The following is a 21,967-nucleotide window of genomic DNA, read 5'->3' on the forward strand; positions in this document are numbered from 1 at the left end:
AAGGAAGCCACAGGTATTCAATATTCGTTATCAGCTCCACGACTTCAAAGCTGGAATCAGCTCTGGTTGCTGAATACACTTTTCCCAGAAAGCCCAGTCTGATTTTCTACTCAGAATTATGCAACATGTTTACTTGGTCCTATCTTTTCATATCTATATGTGAATTGTCACAATAGCCTTTGTACCCTTCCTGGGCTGAATATACCTTAATTTCCATGACTGGAAGGGAGTAGGGCATGGAATAAACCTAACCTGAGAGAAAAGGTTATAAACTGTTTGAACTCCCCCAGGATAACACACTAATAACACACAATTAATACATAATTAGGTCTTGCTTTTGTAAGTAACTAAACACTAAAGTGTGCAGCTAAAGGGTATTAACGTATAGAAGCGCAGGAATATATTGCATTACATTGATGTCATGTTTGTGGTGCTTCAACTTTCAATGTGTAGAAGTTATAAATAATAGAATACAAAAGTAAAAGCTGTAAGATATATTTATTTGCTGTCTGCAATGTTTTAATGAGAATCATAGAAACTGAATTGCTGATTAGAACAACTTTCTCTGAGGTTAAGAAGCACAACACCAAGTTTGCCAGATCTTAACGACACTGAAAATTAGTATTTTTTCTTGAAAGGAAGTAAAGGGCAATAACATGCAACTTGATGATTCTGAGGAGCTTTTTTGGAAGTTTCCTCCTCTAATCCTTTTCCAGAGTTCAGTGTCACACCAGCTCCTGAATACAGTTGAAAATCTACAGAGTGCCCTTCTGTTTGGGAAAGAACCAGATGAGGAACCTACAGTCCTTACCACTCCTTCTGCCACGATGTATATCCACAGGTAACAGGAACAGTGTCTCCCACCTAGGCTGCCCATAGTTAATCAAATTTGCCCCAAATATTCATTACATTGTCCTTAAATGGAACCACCCAACTAAATACTGTAGCATAATGACAACTTCAACAGTGCAATGAGGCTGTCATTACTAACTGATAGTAAGAACAGCTTGGACTCCAATTAGCTTCAATAAAGCCACCTCAGAAATTCTCACGCTGTGTCTTCATTGACCATCAGAGAATTTACTACTATTTTCTGGACGAGGTAGTAGCTGCTGAAATTATGTGTAAAACTCACATCATGCCAGTTAAGGGTTTTTTTTTTTCCAAGTTGCCAATAATGACATGTGATATAGAATTGTAACCAGCTTGGCAGAAGCAAATACAATAATGAGGAGCCTAACGAGCATTCTCCATTCCCTATAATCACCCCTAAATCATTCCCCAAGAGCCTAGCTTTCATCCACATTTAACGGTGCATTCAAATCAGGAGCATGTTCACACAGAACTCAGGTACGTATTTCACGTATGTACACCTAGTTGGGTACAACTTCCTACCCAGATACTCCAGTTCCACCCCTTTTTTTCTATCGTAGCATTATGTGGAGTACTACGTCAGGGATAGATAATGTACAAAAGTATTTACTGGTGGAGTTAGAAATAGTTTTCCAGCTAAGTTATATTCATGAAGTGAGAAAGCTTTTTCTCTAGACATTAAGTTCACACTGTTGATGTTTTTTTTTTTTTCTTTCTTTCTATTTCTCTTTTATTCTGTTTTGCTTGTGTCCAACCCTAATTGGACAGACTACAAACAGAAAACATGGATGGCACATCCATTAATATCTCCAATTCCAGCTCTGCCAGCTTTACTCTCCCACCTGCTTCCTCTCTCAGTGTTTCAGGAGTTGATGATGAAACAGTGGATATAAGGGCAAGTAAACAGCTTTTACCTGACTCAATCTGATCTATAACTTACATTCTTGGTCTAGTGGTTTTAGAATCCTTTCTCCTTTTACAACAAATACACAAACACACAAGCCATCCCTCCTGTTATGCCAAGAAAATAATTTGAAATGTTTTTGGTCAAAGAAGCCTTCACTTATCTTAATTGCATGAGGTTGGTTCAGTAAGCTAAGGAGGACTAAAAGCTTAAATTCACCATTCCATCAAGCCCCTCACGTACACTCCTGCTTCATACTCGCATGGCTAGAGAAGGCAATGGAATGAATCAATACCTATAAATCTATTTGCTCTTTGTTTACATCTAATGCTCTGAGGAGGATGCAACAGCTCAGAGTCCATATCACCATTAAAACTAATGCAGCAGTCCTGTTGCATCCCAGCTAGAAATAAATTATTTTGAAGCATCCAGGTCCTGTAGCAGACTAAAGGCCTGCAAGTGTCCTGATGATAACACATCCCTGACCTGATTTAGGATCTGGTGGGTTTTATTGTTTTCAGAACAACAGATCACATATTATTGTCATACCTTTATAATAAGTTTTCTAAAGACCTCTCTGGTTGATTTGACACTCTGAGGAAACCCTTATAATACCTGCAAAATATACAGATTTTCTCATTCTATCTTTTCCAGCTCTGCTAAAAAATGTCCAGAGCCCACTGAAACCAGTGGAAACACACTCATTGTCTTACCTGAGCGTTAGGAGAGGCTCCCGAATCCTCTAATTGGACTGAGGACTCTGATATACTCTTCCGTGCATTGCGATCGTAGTAGAAATAAACTTCTATTCCTAACTCCAAGAGGGGTGCCACAGCCCAGCTCTGGTGGAGTTAACTTTGAAAGAGGCTTATGCAATTCCATTTTGGTATCTGGTGTCTAAAAGGCAAGAGGGTTAGAATTAATGAAAGCAGTATACGTTGTTGTGCACACATCACATGTCAGAATCAAAATCACTTTCAAGGGTTGTTTTTGGCTTGCCTTAGAGATAAGGTAGCTTCTTTTTTACATCTGTGTGCAGGCTTCTTTAAAGTCAAGTACTGTTTGGGTCCGAGTTCAAGATTTATCTATTCATCAATTTAGAGTGTGAATATAATGAAATATTAGCAATAGCTCACAACTGTTTGTTAATGTCTTGCAAATAGATGGTGAGCTTTGCCGTGAATCCCTTTTTCTCCAGTGACACCAGTTTTGACATCAGTGGAACAGTGGGAGGTCTAAGTCTTACTGATATGGATGGCTTGACCATACCAGTCAGCAACCTCAAAGAAAACATTGAGGTAAACCCACTATTTTCTATCCTTCTCCCTCTTTTCCCTTTTTTCCTTTCTCTGTTTACAAATGGTCATTTTTGCTGCCTTCTGATAAGTGATTGCAAATAGTGGTCATGTTCATTGCAGCATATAATGGGATCATGGTGTCTGCATTGGTGATGGAGGGATTTCTGTGATTTAAATAATGAAGTAACAAATATTTATGTATTTTCTTAAAAAAAGAAGTATCATTCTTCATTTAAATGGATGTGAGAATGCTAACGGTTGTGGAAAATGACTCCAGATTACAGTCATCCTGAAACATGGTGCAATGTCTGATTTCATCATCCAACAACCGTACGTTCATATTACTACTGCTTGGGCTTCCTAGCCCGTGTATTAGCTGACATCTAAATCATTCAGACATGCACTTCATGTAGCCGCTATTTCACTTATAATCTCATTTCACTCCTAATCTCATCTTTCAGACATGCACCAAGGGTCATGGACTTTGTGATGAGTCTACATAGGTTTCAAATGAACTTTTCAGAGGTTAGCTGACTGTATCAAGAAAATAACTTTGAAGTAAATATTTTTTGCTGGCTATGCTTTCCCTATGTTATGAAAAACATTATCCACTATGTGGCTGTATTGTGCTTACAGACAATAGAAGCAAGATGCTTTGTTGTTTTTAAAGCTATGTCTTTCTGTTTAAAAACAGATAATGTTACCAAGGCTTTCAGCAGCTCAGGAAGATAGGATTCTGTTGAATCTGGGCAATTTTAGCACTTTCCAAGTCAATGTTACCTCTGAAAACACATCTATAGTGATCTACCTGGAATCTGAACATGATGTTCCACTAATACTCTACTTAGGGTACGGTTATCGTCCAAATGAAACTAACTATGATATGAAAAATCATCTGTTCTATCAGAAAACTACTGGAGGTAAGGCAATTTGTTAGTGACCCACGAACTTGTGCATTCTGGGCTTATGTAACCAAAAGACTTCCACCACCCATAGCAAGTTAAGGGCAGTCAGTACTGGGAGTGCTCATCCTCAGCTTTAGAGCGCACGCATGTATTTGTAGAACGAGCCTTGACCATGAGTTCAGACATCTAACTGGAAAGAAACCTCTTACAAGGAGTGTCAATCTGTCATGCTTCAGGGTTCCAGTCTCTAGTATACAGGGATCACTAACAGGAGCAAAGAGTGGGATGCTTTGAACAATGACTTGCTAAGGATTGTTTCATACCTGTTCCTTCAGTTTGTTTATTTGATTATATGCAATACAGATGCATACTTCTGAATTAGCATTTCTATATAAACGTTGAAACTAAAATATGTATGTTCAAGGTGAGACAAACACATGGGTTCTTAGCCCAGAAGAACTCATTTTTGGAGAGGGAACCTACTATTTCATGGTTTTACAAGATGTGGGAATGGATGCCACAGTCTACGACAGGCTAACCATAGCTGTCACTTGCTTTGCATCCCGCTGTGTATTCTGGGATGAGCACCAGCAGAACTGGAACAGCTATGGATGTCACGTAAGTAGAGCAAAACAAAACAAAACTATTTATATTATATACTTCAAAGCCAGCCCTTATAACCACCATCCTGTAGTAAACTGATAGCATTGAACTCACACCATAAAACAAGATTATTCTCAGATGTTTTGATAAACTCAAATTCAGTCATACTGGACTTCAAATGACATTTCCATTTCAATTTCTTGGGATGAGCTTCTATAAAAGAAGAAATTGAAGCATTCTGACAAGGCTATATTATATTATAATGCCTGTTTCTGGCTAGACATTAGAATTAATATTCCTTATTGGAACTTGAACGATTCTTTTCTGTATAGCAGCTCTCCACACTACCTTAGCAATCCCAGCACTGTCTTTTCATTTGCTTGGTAAGTTATCTAATACTCTGAAGCCAAATATTTCATAAGGAAATTTTGCCACTTTTCAGGTAGGACCAAAAACAAATCCTAGAAACACACAGTGCCTCTGCAATCATCTCACCTTCTTCGGAAGCTCCTTCTTCATCATACCCAATGCCATAGATGTCAGCAAAACTGCAGAGCTATTTGGTACATTTGTGGACAATCCTGTGGTGGTGACAACTGTAGGATGCATCTTTCTGATATATGTGCTTGTAGTTATTTGGGCTCGAAGGAAAGACATCCAGGATGATGCCAAAGTAAGTCTTGAGCTAATAAAGACCGAATCAATTTAGGCCAATTCCCGCTTTGCCTAGCCTGTTTTAATAGGAAGTTTTCAACCGATCCTACTCCCTTCCCTGTAACTCTGCATTTCCTAGTAAGCATATGCATTGCTCACAAGATGACAAATTCCTATCCACAGCTTTAAGGAATCCATACTTACAGAACAGCTAACACACTGTATTGTGTGCTCTGCAGGTGAAAATCACAGTACTGGAGGACAATGACCCCTTTGCTCAGTATCGTTACCTTGTGACAGTTTTCACAGGACACCGCCGAGGGGCAGCCACAACCTCCAAGGTATCGATGGCACTGTGCAGTAAGACAGTTTATACACTCATTTAGAGAACTGGATGAATAATGGAGCACCCGAGGCTATTAAACAGGATGGCTCAAATGAAACACCTAAGCCAGAAAGTCCTTAGATTTGATGAAAGCAGGAAGAGTATGCCAGAGGAATTACCGTACACAGGATTGAGCTGTGCAATGAATTTTGACATCTTATTCTCCAGGTGACTCTCACCCTCTATGGACTGGAAGGAGAAAGTGAGCCACATCATCTAACGGATCCTGATACACCAGTCTTTGAACGTGGCGGGGTGGATGTTTTCCTACTCTGTACCTTCTTCCCTCTTGGGGAACTGCAGCGTATTAGATTGTGGCATGATAATTCAGGGGACAGTCCATCCTGGTAAGTGGAGATCTGGAGACCCTGGGAAGTATCCACCAATACTTTTTATAAAGATAACGATTTTCCTTTTCTAGCATTTGAAAATTATCCTTTCTACAGTTCTAGAAAGGAAGGAAGTGTTAGTTTCTCATTTTTGCAGATTAATAATAAGTGCAGGACCAGGAGTGCTTCCCATATCCTGCGTCCAGTACAGGATGGGATGTGTTCTGTGCCTTACAGTTTAGACACAACTTAAAAAGCCAAAGGCCAGAGATTGTCCTCCATAGTCCTGATGAGTCTTGAATTTCATACCACTCAGTTACATGTGAATGTGCCCTGTATGTTTTTCTGACAGGTATGTCAATCGAGTACTGGTCTATGATCTGGCATGGGATCAGAAATGGTACTTCCTCTGTAACTCTTGGCTAGCCATTGATATTGGAGAATGTGTCCTTGATAAAGTGTTCCCAGTAGCTACAGAACAGGACATGAAGCAGTTCAGGTACCTTCTGTCTTATGGACTTTTTAAATCTTTATAACAATCAGTCTAGAAAGGCAAATACATAAAAAAGATCAAAGCCTTAGACAAAAATTAAAACAAAGGAGGTCTTTCCATTGCCCTCAGAAGGCTCTGAACAAGGCAAAGAGGAATGACGGTTAGGTAAGTCCAATTGTTACCCTAACAAAACACTACTCTGGAAATACTGGTGTTAAAGGAGGACAGCCTGACAAGACACAGAAACCCAAGCACCTTATCTTCTCTTATGTGTAGTTTCCCTAACAATTTATATAGAAACTGCTCATGATTACCTTTCCCTCCATAGTGTGGTCAGAAGGAAAGGACATAAATAGCTATGACGATTCCATGCAAATCAAGCCATGATATTTTGTAATTTCTCATAGCTATGAGCTGAACTTTATTCTTCCCTTCTTCTTCTTCTTTCTAAGCATCTACTTGATTTTCCTCTCCTCCTTCCCAGCAATCTGTTTTTCATGAAGACCTCCAAGGGTTTCCAGGATGGGCACATCTGGTACTCGGTTTTCAGCCGCTCCCCACGAAGCTCCTTCACACGAGCCCAGCGTGTGTCGTGTTGCTTCTCACTGCTCCTCTGCACCATGCTGACCAGTATCATGTTCTGGGGAGTGCCAAAGGATCCAGCTGAGCAGAAAATGGATTTGGGTAACATTGTTCATCATTGCTTAGGCAGGGGAACAGAAAGCAGAATCTGGGCTTTTTCACAGGAAAGAAATCTGATGGTCCCTGGGGTTATTTTTACTCCTCCCCTGTTTGATCTTGACAGGTAAAATCGAGTTCACGTGGCAGGAAGTGATGATTGGCTTTGAGAGCTCCCTCCTCATGTTCCCCATCAACCTGCTCATTGTGCAGATCTTCAGGAACACACGATCCCGGCCAGCCACACAGGGGAGAGAGAAGAAGCCAGGAAAAAATGGTCGAGTGTCCCCAAGCCTACCTCCTACCCCACAGGTCACCCAGGCTGTCTCACTCACTCCAGAGGCGGTGATAAAGGCAAGTCCCTGTGGCTGCTCCCCAGTGAGCCCTGCACTGCCCTCTGCTGCCATGCACCACTGACACCCCCACTTTAACAGCAGCAATCTTCCCTGCCAGAGGCCCTTCAGCTTGTCTGAAGTGAAAAGCCAGTCACACGCTGGTGCAAAGCACTCAGTTACCCGTCTACATGGAACCCTTCCATGGGCCAATGGGCCTCATCAAGATCTGCCTATGTACATCCCAGCCCTCGCACAATTATTATGTGCGACCAAAACCACTGCGTTCAGGGGTCAAAAGCAAACATGAAGCAAAACAGTGAAGATAAAAGGTATCACAGACCTCATCTTTCTCAGCTTAGGCCCTCAGGCAAGTAAGCTGTATTTTTGATTCTTGCTGAACTCATTGAGATCTGCCTGTCACATCCAGCCCTGTAGGATGTGCTATCCTTATCTGTTCTGGAGATTTTAGCAATTGGGGCAGCTCCCAGCCAGTGGTGCCTTCAGATCACATCACCTTAAGTCACCGCAGCCAGGGTCACTGCTGTGTTGCTGCTGTCTTTTCTAGGACATAAGAAGAATTGCAAACTCACTCTTTAAAGCCCTGAAGACTCCACTTCTCACTTCAGTATCAGATCTTGGAAAATCAACTAACATCAACACACTTTTGGCACTGGTTGAGGACATCATCTGCCAGCAGAACGGAGTTGGGCAAGAGTTTTATGATGAAAGCAAAAAGAAGGATGACTCTATAATTGTCACATTAGGTGCTATGGATGTACAAGGTAAACACCACCATGTGACATGCCTACTGAAACCTTTGTAGTGAAATGATGGTAACACTGGATGTGATGACCCAAGCTCTTCTCACATTCTGACTCAGAGGCAATTACAGAATCACAGAATAGCTGAGGTTGGAGGGGATCTCTAGAGATTGTCTAATCCACCGCTTGCTCAGAGCAGGGCCAGCTGGAGCAAGTTGCCCAAGATCACATCCAGTCAGATGTTGAATATGTTCAAGGATGGAGACTCCACAAATTCTCTGAGCAACCTGTTCCAGTGTCCAACTGCCCTCACAATACAGAAGTTTTTCCTTATGTTCAGACAGAACTTCCCACACTTTAATTTGCGCCCATCACCTCTTGCCCTTTCACTGAACACCACTGAGCGCTCAACCAAGACACTGTGAACTTTCTGTTTCTTAGGCTGTAGAATTAAATGTTAGCTACCAGCCTGGCCTGGCAGCAGGATCAGTATTTAATAGCATAAAGATTCACAACTATCAGTTTTTTCACAGTCTTTTTGTCCTGTTTTTTTTTTAATTCTTGGCCTTGTGCTGTTGTTCCTTTCAGTCTGACTCTTAACTTAGACATTCATTTATTTTCAATTAAACAATAATGTATGAGTAAACAATCACACTGATTTAAGACTTGCATTTGGCTTTTCCAATGAGCATAGCAAGCTACTAATTGCACAGGTAAACTATGAACAAATTAGCACTTGATCTTATCTGACTTTTCTATTAATGTTTAAGACCTCTGTCTTACTAAGTTGCATTCTGGCAACAATTCCAGCCCATTCCAGCAGAAAACCGTTAAAGCTCTAGTACTAAAGCTGCTTTTACATGTCCCTTCAAATGTTACTCTTCACTTTGTCACATTCATAAGCTTGAGTTCCAGTTCTGCTAACCTTTGTACTAAACAGTATTTTAATCTGGGGATAGCTATGCTGATTTTCTTAAAAAAAAATATATATTATTTACCCGCAGAAAAAACGAGAACCCCAACTCCAGAGAAAGGAATGTGTGAGCGACTGAAATACAGTGATTACAACCGCTGCCTGTACATGCAACTCCAGCATGTAGAGATGGAGCTGGAATTACTGGGGCCCCATAAATTTCAGATGCCTCAGAGTTACACACAAGCTGTTCGGCAGGTTCAGCACATGAAGAACCTCCTGGAGAACCGGATCTGCTCATCAGCTTCCATCAGTGAGAGGTAACCTAGTTCTCATCTCATTCTCAGTATAAGTAAATTCAGGTCGTGAATTAAAAACTGGTCAGCATGGCGGAGCCCAAATAATTACTGCTTAATATCGGCTAGATAACCATTATTATAGCTGTAGAAACATGTTTTACTATTATATTATTGTAGGAGCAACAAAGAACTTTCAATGCACTGCAAACCGCACACAAAAGCAATAATGACAGATCATCACTCTTTGTCATTTTTGCCTCCAAAATTGAATGTTACAATACAATGCCACATGGCAGTAAAGGGCTGAGATAATCACTGAGCTCCAAAGTCTCAGATGTTAATAAGCAGACAAAAATATTTCAGTGAAATACAAAAATTAAGTTGGAAGTATTGAAAACAATAGCACTGATTATCTCTCCGGCCTTTATGGTGATCACAAGAGATGTATCCAGCAGCTAAATTGCAGTCATGGTTTTATTTGTCAATATTTCTACTGGAGGTTCAATCACGCATGAACTGAGGAGTAAATAAGCCCATCATATTTGTTTTGATTTCAGCTGATCTCTGCACATCTCCTCATATTTTTGCTCACTGTACTTTTTGCTATCCATACATCCTAGATAACTGCATCAATTAAAAGAATTTAGAATAGTTTGATTGTAATTTTAAATCACAAGGTGATGATTTAAGCTGAACCCAAAGACTGTGATTTCGGCTTCTGTTCCACTGCAGACTGATTTTTTCTCTTCTGACTGACTCTCAAGGTGGTCCCTTACTCCAAGCTTCTCTGGTGACGGCAAGAAAAGTTCTTCCTCCAAAGGGCTGCCTTGGTGGTTTGTGTACATTGCTTGGTTCCTTGTTGCAGCCACCAGTGGCGTATCTGGGTTCTTTACCATGCTCTATGGGCTGCATTACGGCAAGGAGAACTCCATCAAGTGGCTGATCTCCATGGCCATCTCCTTCTTGGAAAGTCTTTTCATCACACAGCCTTTGAAGGTGAGATCCTCAGAAATACAACCACTGGCCAATATGAACTCATTCTGCTGCCATTTCAGGATGACAATGTCATGTGTTCTAAAGAACCACAGGATTTATCATGTAAAATGAGAAGTCTTTGCTCTTAAAACAAGAGCTAGCAGGTGGTTTACAGAGTTCTGTTGTCTTTTGCTGACATTAACTCCGTTTCATCTCCCTTGTTTTGTCAGAGTTTAATAGGTGATGAGGTTTCTGACCAGGGAAGATGTGTCAGATGGCAAAATCAGTTTAGCTGGCTGGACCCCAGCACCGTGCACTGTTCTCTTGTTTATGAGCTTCAGCTGCATGAGTTCAGCAAAGCCGAAGCACAGTTATTCTCCTGCAGTGCCTAGATCCAAAGGGATCCGGGTCAAAGCCTGAGTTTCTTTATATGAAATGGGTGTATGGTGAATCTATGGCTAATTCCTTCCAGGTGCTGGGATTTGCTGCTTTTTTCGCTCTGGTTCTGAAGAAGGTGGAACATGAGGATGAAGAAAACACAGCTATTGATGGGCCTTTATCTGTGCCAGGTAACTACCTGTAAAGTGAGACATTATTAAAGAAAGCAAAGTGTTCTCCAAGCTTTTGGAGTGCTTTATGCACAAATACATGACTCAGCTCAACTGAGAACTTCACTGGTTCTCTGTATGAACCTGATCTGAGCTGACAAGGTTAGCAGAAATCACTAAATTCACAGGTACTCTGTGTATGTGCCTACCCATGAGGATTCCCAAGACCAAGGTGGAAGAGGAAACAAACCTAAATATCTGATTTTGTGCCAGCTGGAGAAAATATAATGACCACTGTACATTTAGGTTGGATAAATCTTGCAGAACATTTAATGAAAGAGACCACAAGTTCAAGAAAATATAAGAGAAGTTCTCCATCAAAAGAATAACACCTCCTTGTTTTATCTTTTTACCACTGCAAATACAAACATATGCACAATCTCACCTAGCCCTGTTGTAAGATTGTTACTGGAGGACCTACTTGCTGCCAGGATACTGATGTTTGACTCATTCCTTCCCTCCATCCCTGGCTTGCCTGTGTCAGGAAAAAAGAAGTAGTCTCCTATATTGATTCATACTAGATCAATAATTGTGCGAGTGGCTAGTCAATCACGTCTCAGTCCATCAACATTCAAGGAACATTTAGAAAAGAAAATAATAAAACATGGCAAACTGACCATGTGGCAAGCCAGTATAATAAAAATTAATGAATCAGTGCTATTAGTATGCAGTAACCATACTTAAATATTTTAGTTCTCATGCCAGACGTAAGAAAAATCAGATATACAAGGAGGCTTGTTTTGGCTCTGTGCAGACATCTCAGTATTCATGGCACGGCTTGTAACAAAACTTGTAACTATTCCACAACCAAGTGAAAATAAACACCTGACTCGGTGCAAAATGCACTCTTCATCTAGATTGGCAGATCTTTATCTGACAAGCATATCTAAAACTCTCTCTCTAGGAAATTTCCCACCTCCTTTAAGTCTTATATGAAAGTTATCAGTTTACATACTTTTCCACAACCACAAACCAAACACTGGCTTCTGCAATCACAATCATGTCTAAAAAAAAGCTGGGAGCCCTAGGCCATGGCAAAAAATCCTGATCTACAGCTTCCTCCCTGATCAGCCTCAGGCTCTGAATACATCACCCTGGAGATGCTCAGCCTAGAGAGAGAAACCTGGACTACACCTGTGCCTAAACGTAACACGCTGTGCTTGTGAGCTCCTCCTCCCTCCACAGTTTGCTTACCATACTGATTGTTTAAATCACAACCTCTGTCTTCCTAAGGGAAAGCATTAAATAGAAATGTTTCCTTATAATCTCCAAAGAAACAAAAAGCAGGATATAGACAACCTGTGGACTAATTCTGGGGTTCACTGCTCTCACTCACAGGTGATTCAAACCCTCTCTTTGGAGCCCGACGAGACAGTAGAAGCAATATTTACCGGCCACCTCCCGCAGCTGATGTGGAAAAAATGAAAATCAGCTGCCTGAAGGAGCAGAAAGCATTTGCCCTCATCAGAGAAATCCTGGGTATTATCCATACGTAGATTATCTTGGTTTATTCAGTAGTATTCATCAGTATTTTTACATCAGTGAAAATATTTTTATCTTAGGTGAAAAGGTTTTGGCATATCTTTAGCTTTCTGCCAGCCATTACGGTGTAGAGACAGGCTGTTCCTGTCAGCTGGAGCTGAAAGGAGGTGGGAACGTCAGCTGGAGATAAAAGTGTGGCTAAGGCTTAATTTTATGGTAAAGAAGCACATTACAGACACATGAGAAGTTAAAGAAAAGTTAGAAGGTGTAGAAGGACGAGGTCAACAGTTAAATGAAGTCAAAATCAAAAGAGCAGATGGAGGCCACCTTTCTAAAAGCAGATAGTATCTATAGACAATGATTTATATCCCAGTTTTATTTCTTCTAAAAACAATGGAAAAAATTACCTCCACTTCACTTGGAACAAAGCCAGACTACTCCTTTTATTTAGAGCTGTCATCACTACCAGTTTTCAGCCAGCCTTCCCACTTATTTGCTCGACCACTACTCATATTCCCAATGCGATGTGCTTAAGCTGCAGCACACTGAAGTAGCTTCTGTAAATTCATTAGCACTGGTCAGCCAGAGTCCAGCAAAGCATCTCCTTAACCTAATAAGTGATGACAGTAGAAATTATTCATGCAATCTATTTTGAACAGCGGTGTTAATTCTGAGCTCACATGTGCTGCCTCTTCTTGGTTTTTTCCAGCCTATCTGGGATTTTTATGGATGCTGTTACTGGTTGCCTATGGGCAGAGAGATCCCAATTCCTACTACTTAAACAAACACATTGAGAACAGCTTTACAGATGGATTCCATGATGTCTGCAGCTATCGGGATTTTTTCATGTGGGCGAACACTACCTTAGTCAAAAACCTTTATGGATCATATAAAGGTGCAGTCACATTGTTTCACTTCAGCTTGCCAGATTCTAAAACATTATCTTTTATACATCTCCCTAGCTTGCACATGCATATTTGACTGAAGAAAGAGACTGAGGCGAGTGTGGATTCTTATGGATACCAGTGGATAACAAAGACCCCACAGCCTGACCCCAAGTTTACTGTGCCCTGTCATTTTCCCTATCTTTAACATAAAGTGAAAGTTCTGCACTGTAACTTTACTTTTTTTTTTAATTTTACATTACTTATTCCAGATATTTAGATATATGCTTCAGTTTTACACAAGTTTCTTCCCATAATTAAAAAAAAAGAGTGGTGGATAGGTGCCACTATAAAGCTTTTCCTCAGGAGAGCTCTGTTTGCGTTGACTTAGGTCAATGCGAAGGCTGGCTACACAGTATCACCATGTTTCTATCCAGCCATATCCAGTAATAAATATGACCCATTTTCCAGCTCACATTCAAGAGTAAATATTGCAATACTTTAGCAGAGTTGTTCATTGGACACGACCAGCCCTGACCAACTCTGGCCAAGTGAACACTGCATACAGCTACTCTGCTGCGTGACTCAAAAGTAACTTTTCTCCTCTGGGCCTCAGTTCCCTTCTGTATAAAATACAGATATATAATGGTGCTGCACTCTGTTATCTATGGATGTTCTCTAAGAACTCAGCTCACATTAACATGAGGGCTTCATTTTCATGACTATTTTGCTTACAGTGTTTTTTAGAAAAGAATTATAGCAAAATACTACTGCATCAGTGCATCACAACTGAGATGAAGAAATATTATTAGTAATTCTGTCGTATTGCCAGTGCTGCTCTTTTCCATCTCCCGTTTAGGATTCATTACAGATGGCAATTCCAAACTGGTGGGTAGTGCTCGAATTCGCCAAGTAAGAGTGAAAGGAGACACTTGCCCTATTTCTCCCACACTCCAGCATATGATTCAGGAATGCCATGCTCCATACTCCCCACAAACAGAAGATACATCAGATTATGGGGAACACTGGAATACTTTGGTCTTCGATAACTCCTCTGACTTGAGCTCAGCATGGCAGTACCAAAGTCAGTCCAAACTGAGAGGACAGCCCAGCTGGGGAAAACTTGCCATCTACAGAGGAGGAGGATACGTGATTCAGTTGGGAACTGATCCTAAGAATGCCTCCAGGTACCACTTGTATTCTCATAAATTATTAGTGTATCTGCTGTAGTGCCAATGATGCTCTTTCCCCTACCCTATTTAAGATTCATTTCAGATTGCATCCTGAGTTTTCCTGCTGTGCATTGTGCTGGATATCGTAGATGGCACTGTTGTGCCGTCATTGTAGTCTATGTTCCTATCGTCTTGCCCCATGGTAACAACCAGGATCTAAAATTAGAACCTTTTTCTCCTAACTTACATGCAGATTCCAGATTTACATAGCTGCAGAAATATATAATGTTGTAAAAATAGCAAAACAATCCTACAGATGTATCAATCCAGTGTTGGATCTAGTCTAGCCTTTAACTTCTAAAATACCGAATTTCTAAGGGGATATCAATGGTTGTGAAAAAATAATTTAGCCTAAACCTTGTTACGTTAACCTTACGTTATCTTGTTACCATGCTTGAACTATGTCTACTACAATATCTGGTACCTGCTCCTCCAGAGGGGCCAAAAAGAAACTTACCACCTAGACTCATAGAATAAATATCCCCTATCTCCAGACTTGACAGACCAGACATCCTCCTGAACATCTTACCTCTGGTTTACTCTTTCTCTATTATAATATCCAAACACTTTTAACTTCCATGTGATACTGTCTCTCTCCTGTATGAGTTAGATCACTGGCTATACATTTTTTTGGCAGAATTCTCCAGTACCTTTTCAACAATGTCTGGCTAGACACCTTCACGAGAGCAGTCTTTGTTGAATTTACAGTCTACAATGCCAATGTGAACCTGTTCTGCATTATAAACCTGATGTTTGAAACCAATGCTTTAGGTGAGAACCTTTTTGAACTTACACGTTTCTGAAGACAGCAAGCAATGCACCTACAGAGTGCAGATTTACATGCTGTCAATGTTTACCTGGTTCTTTATTCAGTAAACAGAAGTGTTTTAATAAATCTAATAATGACAGAATCAATGCAAAATTTATAAACAATTTAGGAAAAATGTAGCACCACAGTAACACAGACAACAATGGAATATCTTATGTTTGCTTATGCTGTGGGCATCTGCTGGTGAAGAAAATACGTTACTGAAATTTAATCTCCAGAATTTACACAACAGGAACAAGAAAAATGATGTTTCCTAATCTTTTCACCCAATCAATACAATATTAAGACAAAAAGTACAAATAACACAGTCTGTCTTTTTTTTGTTCTAGAAGACTTCTGATATATAGTCATGTAATCATATAATACATAATCTGGATACAACAAAGAAAATAGTGAAACTAGATTCTGGCTTGAAAGCCACAGAAAAACATTTAGTCTGAGCAGTAGCCTCAGGTCTCTCCTGTTGGAAAACGCCCGAACCAGACCACAAAACTGAGCTTATTTTCTTTTCAGAATGAGATTCAGATTTACATCTCCAGGTTCCCCTGCTACATTTCTGCATTTGCAGTCCAATCCAAACTCAGCCCTGCTGGGATTAGTATCATACTATCATACAAGAGAGCACCAGCACTCTAAAAGCCACTGACTGCCCAAAATTCCTATTTGAGGAAAATTTCAAAGAACATTTATAAGGCTGTTCACATAATCAATTCCAAACTTTAGTTTGATACTGGCATTCAGTCTCACATTGATGTGAATGTGAGAACGGAAGTCTTATTGGTAAACTAAATAGTTTGAATGACAATAGAAAGATGTAATTATTAGAGCACTGAGGTGAACACTGTTTGTTTTTTAGGGGCCTTCTTCACAAGCACAGAGCTGCAAAGTGTCCGGCTGTACCCGTACACCAACAGTCTCCACATCTTTGTGGTTGCAGCAGAAGTAATTTATTTCCTCTTCCTTTTGTACTACATGATAGTACAGGTGAGACCCAATGGAACGCTCAGCTGACAGCATCACCTTGTGTCTGGTTTCGATTTCACTTACAAAAACTTTAGGACTGTACCTGGTTTCAGTAGTACTGCTGCTGACTTGCACCGATGGAAGATTGAATCAGATATGGTATCTGTATTAAACAATAGGAAGGCAACATTTTATTTGGCTGGAATGCTTCTTTTGAGAAGATAATGAGAAATTAGTGCAAGATGTAGTTTTATTGATGTGCAGTCGTCTGCTTTATTGCAGAGAGGATAGCCCTGGCCTTTAGAGGATATTGTATGATATGGAGTCACAAGACTGAAACAGTAAAACTCCTCTTTTCACAGGGAAAACTGATGAAGACTTTGAGATGGAGATACTTCCACAGCAAGTGGAATCTCCTGGAAACAGCCATTATATTGATTAGCTGGAGCGCCCTGTCAGTGTTTGTGAAGCGGACAGTCCTTGGGACCCGAGACATCAGCTACTACCAGGAACACAAAGAGGAGTAAGCACCAGTGCTAGTTAGTGCATCCTTTCTCTGTGCTACTTATGCAGAAACAAATCCATTTTTCTTCTTCCCAGACAGCAGCTTCTCTGTGCTAGATAATGCTACCCTATATGGCTATATTCTTGAAGCATGTAAGTATTCCAGGGCTTAGATGTGCGTCAGCATAGGATTTTTGTTTGGTATTGCTCTAATGAAATCCAGCAGACTTAAGCACCAATTTCCCTAGCCTAGCTGCTTGTTCCCTGTCTGCATCACTCTCTTCTGAATCAACAAGCCTTTCTGCTACAGGACATCCATCCAGATAGTACATAATCTACCTATGATGTACTATGGGTTATTTTATACAGAATGGAAAATTATAACATCTGTTAAAAAACGAACTACACATGCATAGAAGAACCCGTCTTCCTTTCTATGGGTCAGAATTTGATAGTAAGTTTGCATTAGCTACCTTTAAACTGTGACTTGCTAAAAACAAGCAGCATTTGGGCTACAGCCTAAACCCTCGCTCAGCTCTAGCTAATGCTAGTAACAAAACTCTGCCATGTACAACTGAGCTTTTTGTGTGCACACAGCAGGAAATACAGACAGGAACGTTCAAGCAAGAACTCGAGTCAGCTCTCCACTGAAAACAAGGACAGAGTGACAGGCTTTTCCAGCATACTCATTTATGACTCCAAAGGCTTCTGTGTGCACGGTCTATTACATTTTTTCTTTTTTCTAACAGCTGTATAAGCTTCAATGAAACAGCAAGAGCTGATGCAGTTCTTGGCTACCTGATTGCGTTCCTAGTGCTTCTCTCCACTGTGAAACTGTGGCATCTCCTGAGGCTCAACCCTAAACTGAACATGATCACTTCAACTCTAAGGAGGGCATGGGGTGATATCTCTGGATTCATCACTGTTATTGCAATCATGTTCCTCGCCTATTCCATTGCTGTGAGTACTACTGTGGTTTCTGTTGTCTGCAGGATTATCTATGTGTAACAGCTGTGACAAAGAAAAAAAAGTACAGAAAAAATAATTTTCTGGATAAAGCTTAAATTGGTGAGAGTGCAGCAAGTGCCATTTTCTGTTTGGCTAGTTTTTAAGTGGGAAATAATTTTTCTGCCTATTACAGGAATACTTATTATGCAAATAAAATTATATTTTCACTCTAATGAGATTAAAGAATTATTGGACTGCAACTATAAACGTATATTTACTGTTGTAACCAAAATGTTTTGTGTAAATCTTCTGGCAGAATGATGTGGGAAATTCAGCACATCTCAGTTGCAAAATCAGTGGAAAAGCAGAAACCATCAGAGCCAAATACAAACTGTCCTGTAGAAGGCAGTCCTGTGACAAATGGGACCTGCTGCAGTCTCACGCTACCTGGTTTCATGTTCCTTATCTCTCCCTCCAGCACTGACACTCTAGCAACTGAGTAGCTTTAGGCACTGGTGTGGCCGCAAACTTAACAGGTAAAATAAGTGATGAGACCAGTTCCATGATCCAACCTGTTGTCACATCATGCGAGTGATGGAGCTGTGAAAGAAAGAGGCAGCGAGATGGAGAAAAAGGCAAGAATGTAGCAACTCCCATTTAAATCAGACAGAGTAGGCCACAAGATACAAATTAAGAAAATGGCACCTTGGTTACTGAGGGCAAACAAGGAGGTTCCCTATTTGGAAGGATCCATACACTGAAAGACAAGTGTTTGTGACTATGATTAATTTGGTAAATTATGCAGGGATAAAACTGCTCCTTGGAGGTGGGCTGAATTACTTTCACAATTTCGTCACGTATTTGTAAGTTTTTTATATATCTCATGGCAAGCTGAGCAGGCATGAGACATTCTCATATCCATGATAAAAGATCTTACAGCTAAACACAGTGAGAAAGTGTGAATCCAGTTCTTAGCTGTAGGCTAGTCTCCTGTGACCTTGTCTGGTGTTTCCCCTGTGTCCTAGTTCCGGCTGGGATCAAGTTAATTTTCACCTGAGCTGGGAGAGGAGCTGGAGCTGGTGGCCCTGTGGCTGGGGGACACAGCTGGGACAGGTTACTAACCAGCCAACAGCTGAGACAGCTTGCCCAAATTGGCCCAGGGGCTGTTCCACACCCTGTGAGGGCTGCTTAGGGTATAAAGTGGGGATGGTGCTGAGGGGCAGGTTTTGCTGCTTGGGAGGGAGCTGGGCATCAGGATCCATGGTGAGCTATTGTACTGTAAATTACATGCTTAACTATATTACGTTATTATTTTTGTTTTCTCTTCTTCTGTTGTTCTCTTAAACAGTTTTTATCTCAACTCAGGAGTTTTGCCTTTTTTTTTTTAATTTCCCAATTCTTCTACCCATCCCACTGAAGGGGCAGTGAGGTGGGAAGAGAGTGAGCTACTGTGTGATATTTTGTCTGCTGAGTGGGGCTAAACCATGACACTCTGTCTGTAAACAAAAAAAAAAAAACCCAAACCACAAAAAAAAAAGCTTCATTGCTCTGATAGCAAGCTAGGAGGGCTTTTATGAATACAGGAGTCATTAGCTGATTTTGCAGCGAGGACTCTGGTCATGACACAAGATATGCCTTCTTTCCTCTGCAGACAAACTTGATATTTGGCTGGAAGCTCTACTCTTACAAAACTCTGTTTGATTCAGCAGAGACCATGGTCAGTCTTCAGCTGGGAATCTTCAACTATGAGGAGGTACCACTTCTAATTTTGAAAAGTTTATTGCTGTATAATTAATATCTCAGCTATCAAATACGCTTTGACACAGCAAATAGACTTTCAATTAGTGTGAAACTTTAGTCTAATTTTGCAAGCTCCACGGCTTCCTAGAGCAGCCACCTTTTCTCATCAAGGAGAAGACAACAAGTGAAATATATCTCGCATCCCATTTTGTCCATCAGTAATGACCATAATGAACCTTTCATTAAGAAAGGTGCTCACATTTTAACTAGATATGTTACTTATTGATTACAGGAAGTTTTGAGCAATTTCCTTAGAAAGCTACAGACAGAAATGTGAGCGATGCCCTGCAGTTGTTTTGAGCACCATCCCAAGAAAGGGATGCTGGGAACTTCATGTTACATTTGTTTTTATTATTCTTGACTTTTTTATTAAGTTATTTCAAATATTACAATATCCTTTGAACAGCTGCTTGTGAATTAAGCTAGTTCTCTGCTGCCTCTGACTGTTAGGTCTTCTTTGGTGCATGTTTTTAGGCTATGGATCCAAGAGAGTATGGGTAGCTTTGAAGACTAGCTATTGGACACAAGGTTTTTCACCTCTACATTCCACTCATGTTGTTAATAATGAAAATATGTTCCTATGTTATAGCTTACATGAAAATTAGGTTTTTGGATTTTTACACAACCCTTAGTTTATCTGTGTCTGTGACAGTCTGGCTGCCTTTGTAGAGCATACAACAAAATAAAAGCAAACAAGTTCATCTATACTTTGAAAGCTGAGGCATGATGGAGCTTCAGCTATGCTGTGGATAAACAGATCTCCAGGCTTGTCAACTTTCGTGTGAAACTTTCACACCATTACAATCAAATGCAAATACTTAAAAACCCCCAAAGATTGCCCATATGCGTGTATCAAATATATGAAGTATTCTGTCATCTTTGTACTATATTGTGTCAACATACGAAAGCAACTAAAGGAGAAAATTTATATATAATACATATAGCATAATTTATTAGCCACAAGGGTTTTCAAAGAGACAAACTCCTTATTGTGTCTTAACTGTTCATATGTATGCTTTTTTTTGTTTGCTTTTACAATCAAAATATGATGTCTTACCTTATGAATACTACAGGTCTTGGACTACAATCCTGTTTTAGGCTCCTTCTTAATTGGATCCTGCATAATTTTCATGACATTTGTGGTGCTGAATCTGTTCATTTCGGTGATTCTGGTTGCTTTTAGTGAGGAGCAGAAGCACTACCAGGTGTGTTCATCTAAGCTCTCCTGCTGTTTTTAACATTTATTGTGCGGTGCTTACTCATGGTTTAGGTATTCCACCATGGGATGAAACCCGTGTAAATTCAGCCCAACTCAGTAAGTCAACATTTACTCATAAAGCATACTTCAGATTTTCCAGATTTATGCTGTCCATTCCTGTTCAAACGAGTCCCTGTTCAGATTTAGTGCAAGATTTGATTTGTAGCCTTCTGTTCACACACTAAATCCAGAAAAAGAAGTCTTAGACTTGTGCCTGGTTCCACTGAAATTGGTGCCAAAACTGCTACTAAAGTCCATGAGGACCTTACAGCTCCTAAAAATGTTACTGTGAGTGCCTGACCTATTCAGGTATGTGATAGCATGATGTGAAATCTAGCTTAGTACTCCAGTACTGTCCAAAATTCCTCTATGTTTTAAATAAAGTCGTGAGATGCAAACAAAGGATGTGATCAATTGAAAACAATACAGATTTAGTTTTTCTCATGGACTTCATCTAGAAATGGTGAGTGGCTCATGGTACGTACCACAGCTGTATGGTACCTGGCAAGTGAACTCCAGGCTCCTGTAGCAAGGTTTCCCTGGCCTTTGACAGAGCCAAAACTTCTCCTGTAAGGTCCATGCTCCCCCATGCTCATCTGGGACTTTTGTCTTGATAAAAACATTGGCATGATGTTTTCCTTTGGCAAAATGTGCTCTGCTTAGAGGGAAAGTTGGCTTCTTTCACCGCAAGCTGAGATTTTCTGTTGTGACTTTCTCTGGCTTCAGCAGAGACTGTATCCGTTTCCAGTGCATGCATCCGAGTAACTTCTCGTTGTTATTTTAGGCTTCAGAAGAAGAGGAGATTGTTGACCTCATGCTCATGAAACTTTTCAGTTTCTTCGGGATTAAATGCAAGAAGGAAGAGAAGCCAGTCACTAATGATCAGCTGGAATAAGCTGTCAATGATTAAATGATAAAATAGAAAGTCACTTTGTAGGCAAAATATTTCTTTTCTTTAATTATCAGTTGCAGCGGCTAGATGTACGTTATCTTGGCTTCTGACTAAAATGCTGTGGAGTTCAACCCATAAACTGTTGCTGGCTGATGTTGTTAT

At 40.3% G+C, this 21,967-nt stretch overlaps 1 protein-coding gene across 1 annotated transcript in view; it reads left to right on the plus strand.

The window, feature by feature from the left end:
- PKD1L3 (polycystin 1 like 3, transient receptor potential channel interacting) overlaps positions 1-21,943 on the plus strand; it is a 39,623-nt gene extending 17,680 nt beyond the window's left edge. The window contains exons 19-43 of the mRNA XM_086758451.1: positions 717-841; positions 1,642-1,768; positions 2,941-3,075; positions 3,770-3,995; positions 4,405-4,598; positions 5,026-5,256; positions 5,477-5,578; positions 5,791-5,969; positions 6,304-6,450; positions 6,929-7,128; positions 7,250-7,467; positions 8,023-8,239; positions 9,223-9,451; positions 10,213-10,426; positions 10,878-10,974; positions 12,352-12,492; positions 13,205-13,390; positions 14,239-14,566; positions 15,249-15,382; positions 16,297-16,424; positions 16,766-16,926; positions 17,657-17,867; positions 19,507-19,608; positions 20,729-20,860; positions 21,698-21,943. Of these exons, the coding sequence (XP_086614577.1) occupies positions 717-841; positions 1,642-1,768; positions 2,941-3,075; positions 3,770-3,995; positions 4,405-4,598; positions 5,026-5,256; positions 5,477-5,578; positions 5,791-5,969; positions 6,304-6,450; positions 6,929-7,128; positions 7,250-7,467; positions 8,023-8,239; positions 9,223-9,451; positions 10,213-10,426; positions 10,878-10,974; positions 12,352-12,492; positions 13,205-13,390; positions 14,239-14,566; positions 15,249-15,382; positions 16,297-16,424; positions 16,766-16,926; positions 17,657-17,867; positions 19,507-19,608; positions 20,729-20,860; positions 21,698-21,808 (4,275 nt within the window). The 3' untranslated portion in view covers positions 21,809-21,943. The remainder of the gene's footprint in view (positions 1-716; positions 842-1,641; positions 1,769-2,940; positions 3,076-3,769; positions 3,996-4,404; positions 4,599-5,025; positions 5,257-5,476; positions 5,579-5,790; positions 5,970-6,303; positions 6,451-6,928; positions 7,129-7,249; positions 7,468-8,022; positions 8,240-9,222; positions 9,452-10,212; positions 10,427-10,877; positions 10,975-12,351; positions 12,493-13,204; positions 13,391-14,238; positions 14,567-15,248; positions 15,383-16,296; positions 16,425-16,765; positions 16,927-17,656; positions 17,868-19,506; positions 19,609-20,728; positions 20,861-21,697) is intronic.
- Positions 21,944-21,967: the final 24 nt, after the last annotated feature.

The sequence above is a fragment of the Chlamydotis macqueenii genome, chromosome 13 (assembly GCF_036417535.1).
Source record: "Chlamydotis macqueenii isolate bChlMac1 chromosome 13, bChlMac1.mat, whole genome shotgun sequence".
Classification (NCBI taxonomy): Eukaryota; Metazoa; Chordata; class Aves; order Otidiformes; family Otididae; genus Chlamydotis; species Chlamydotis macqueenii.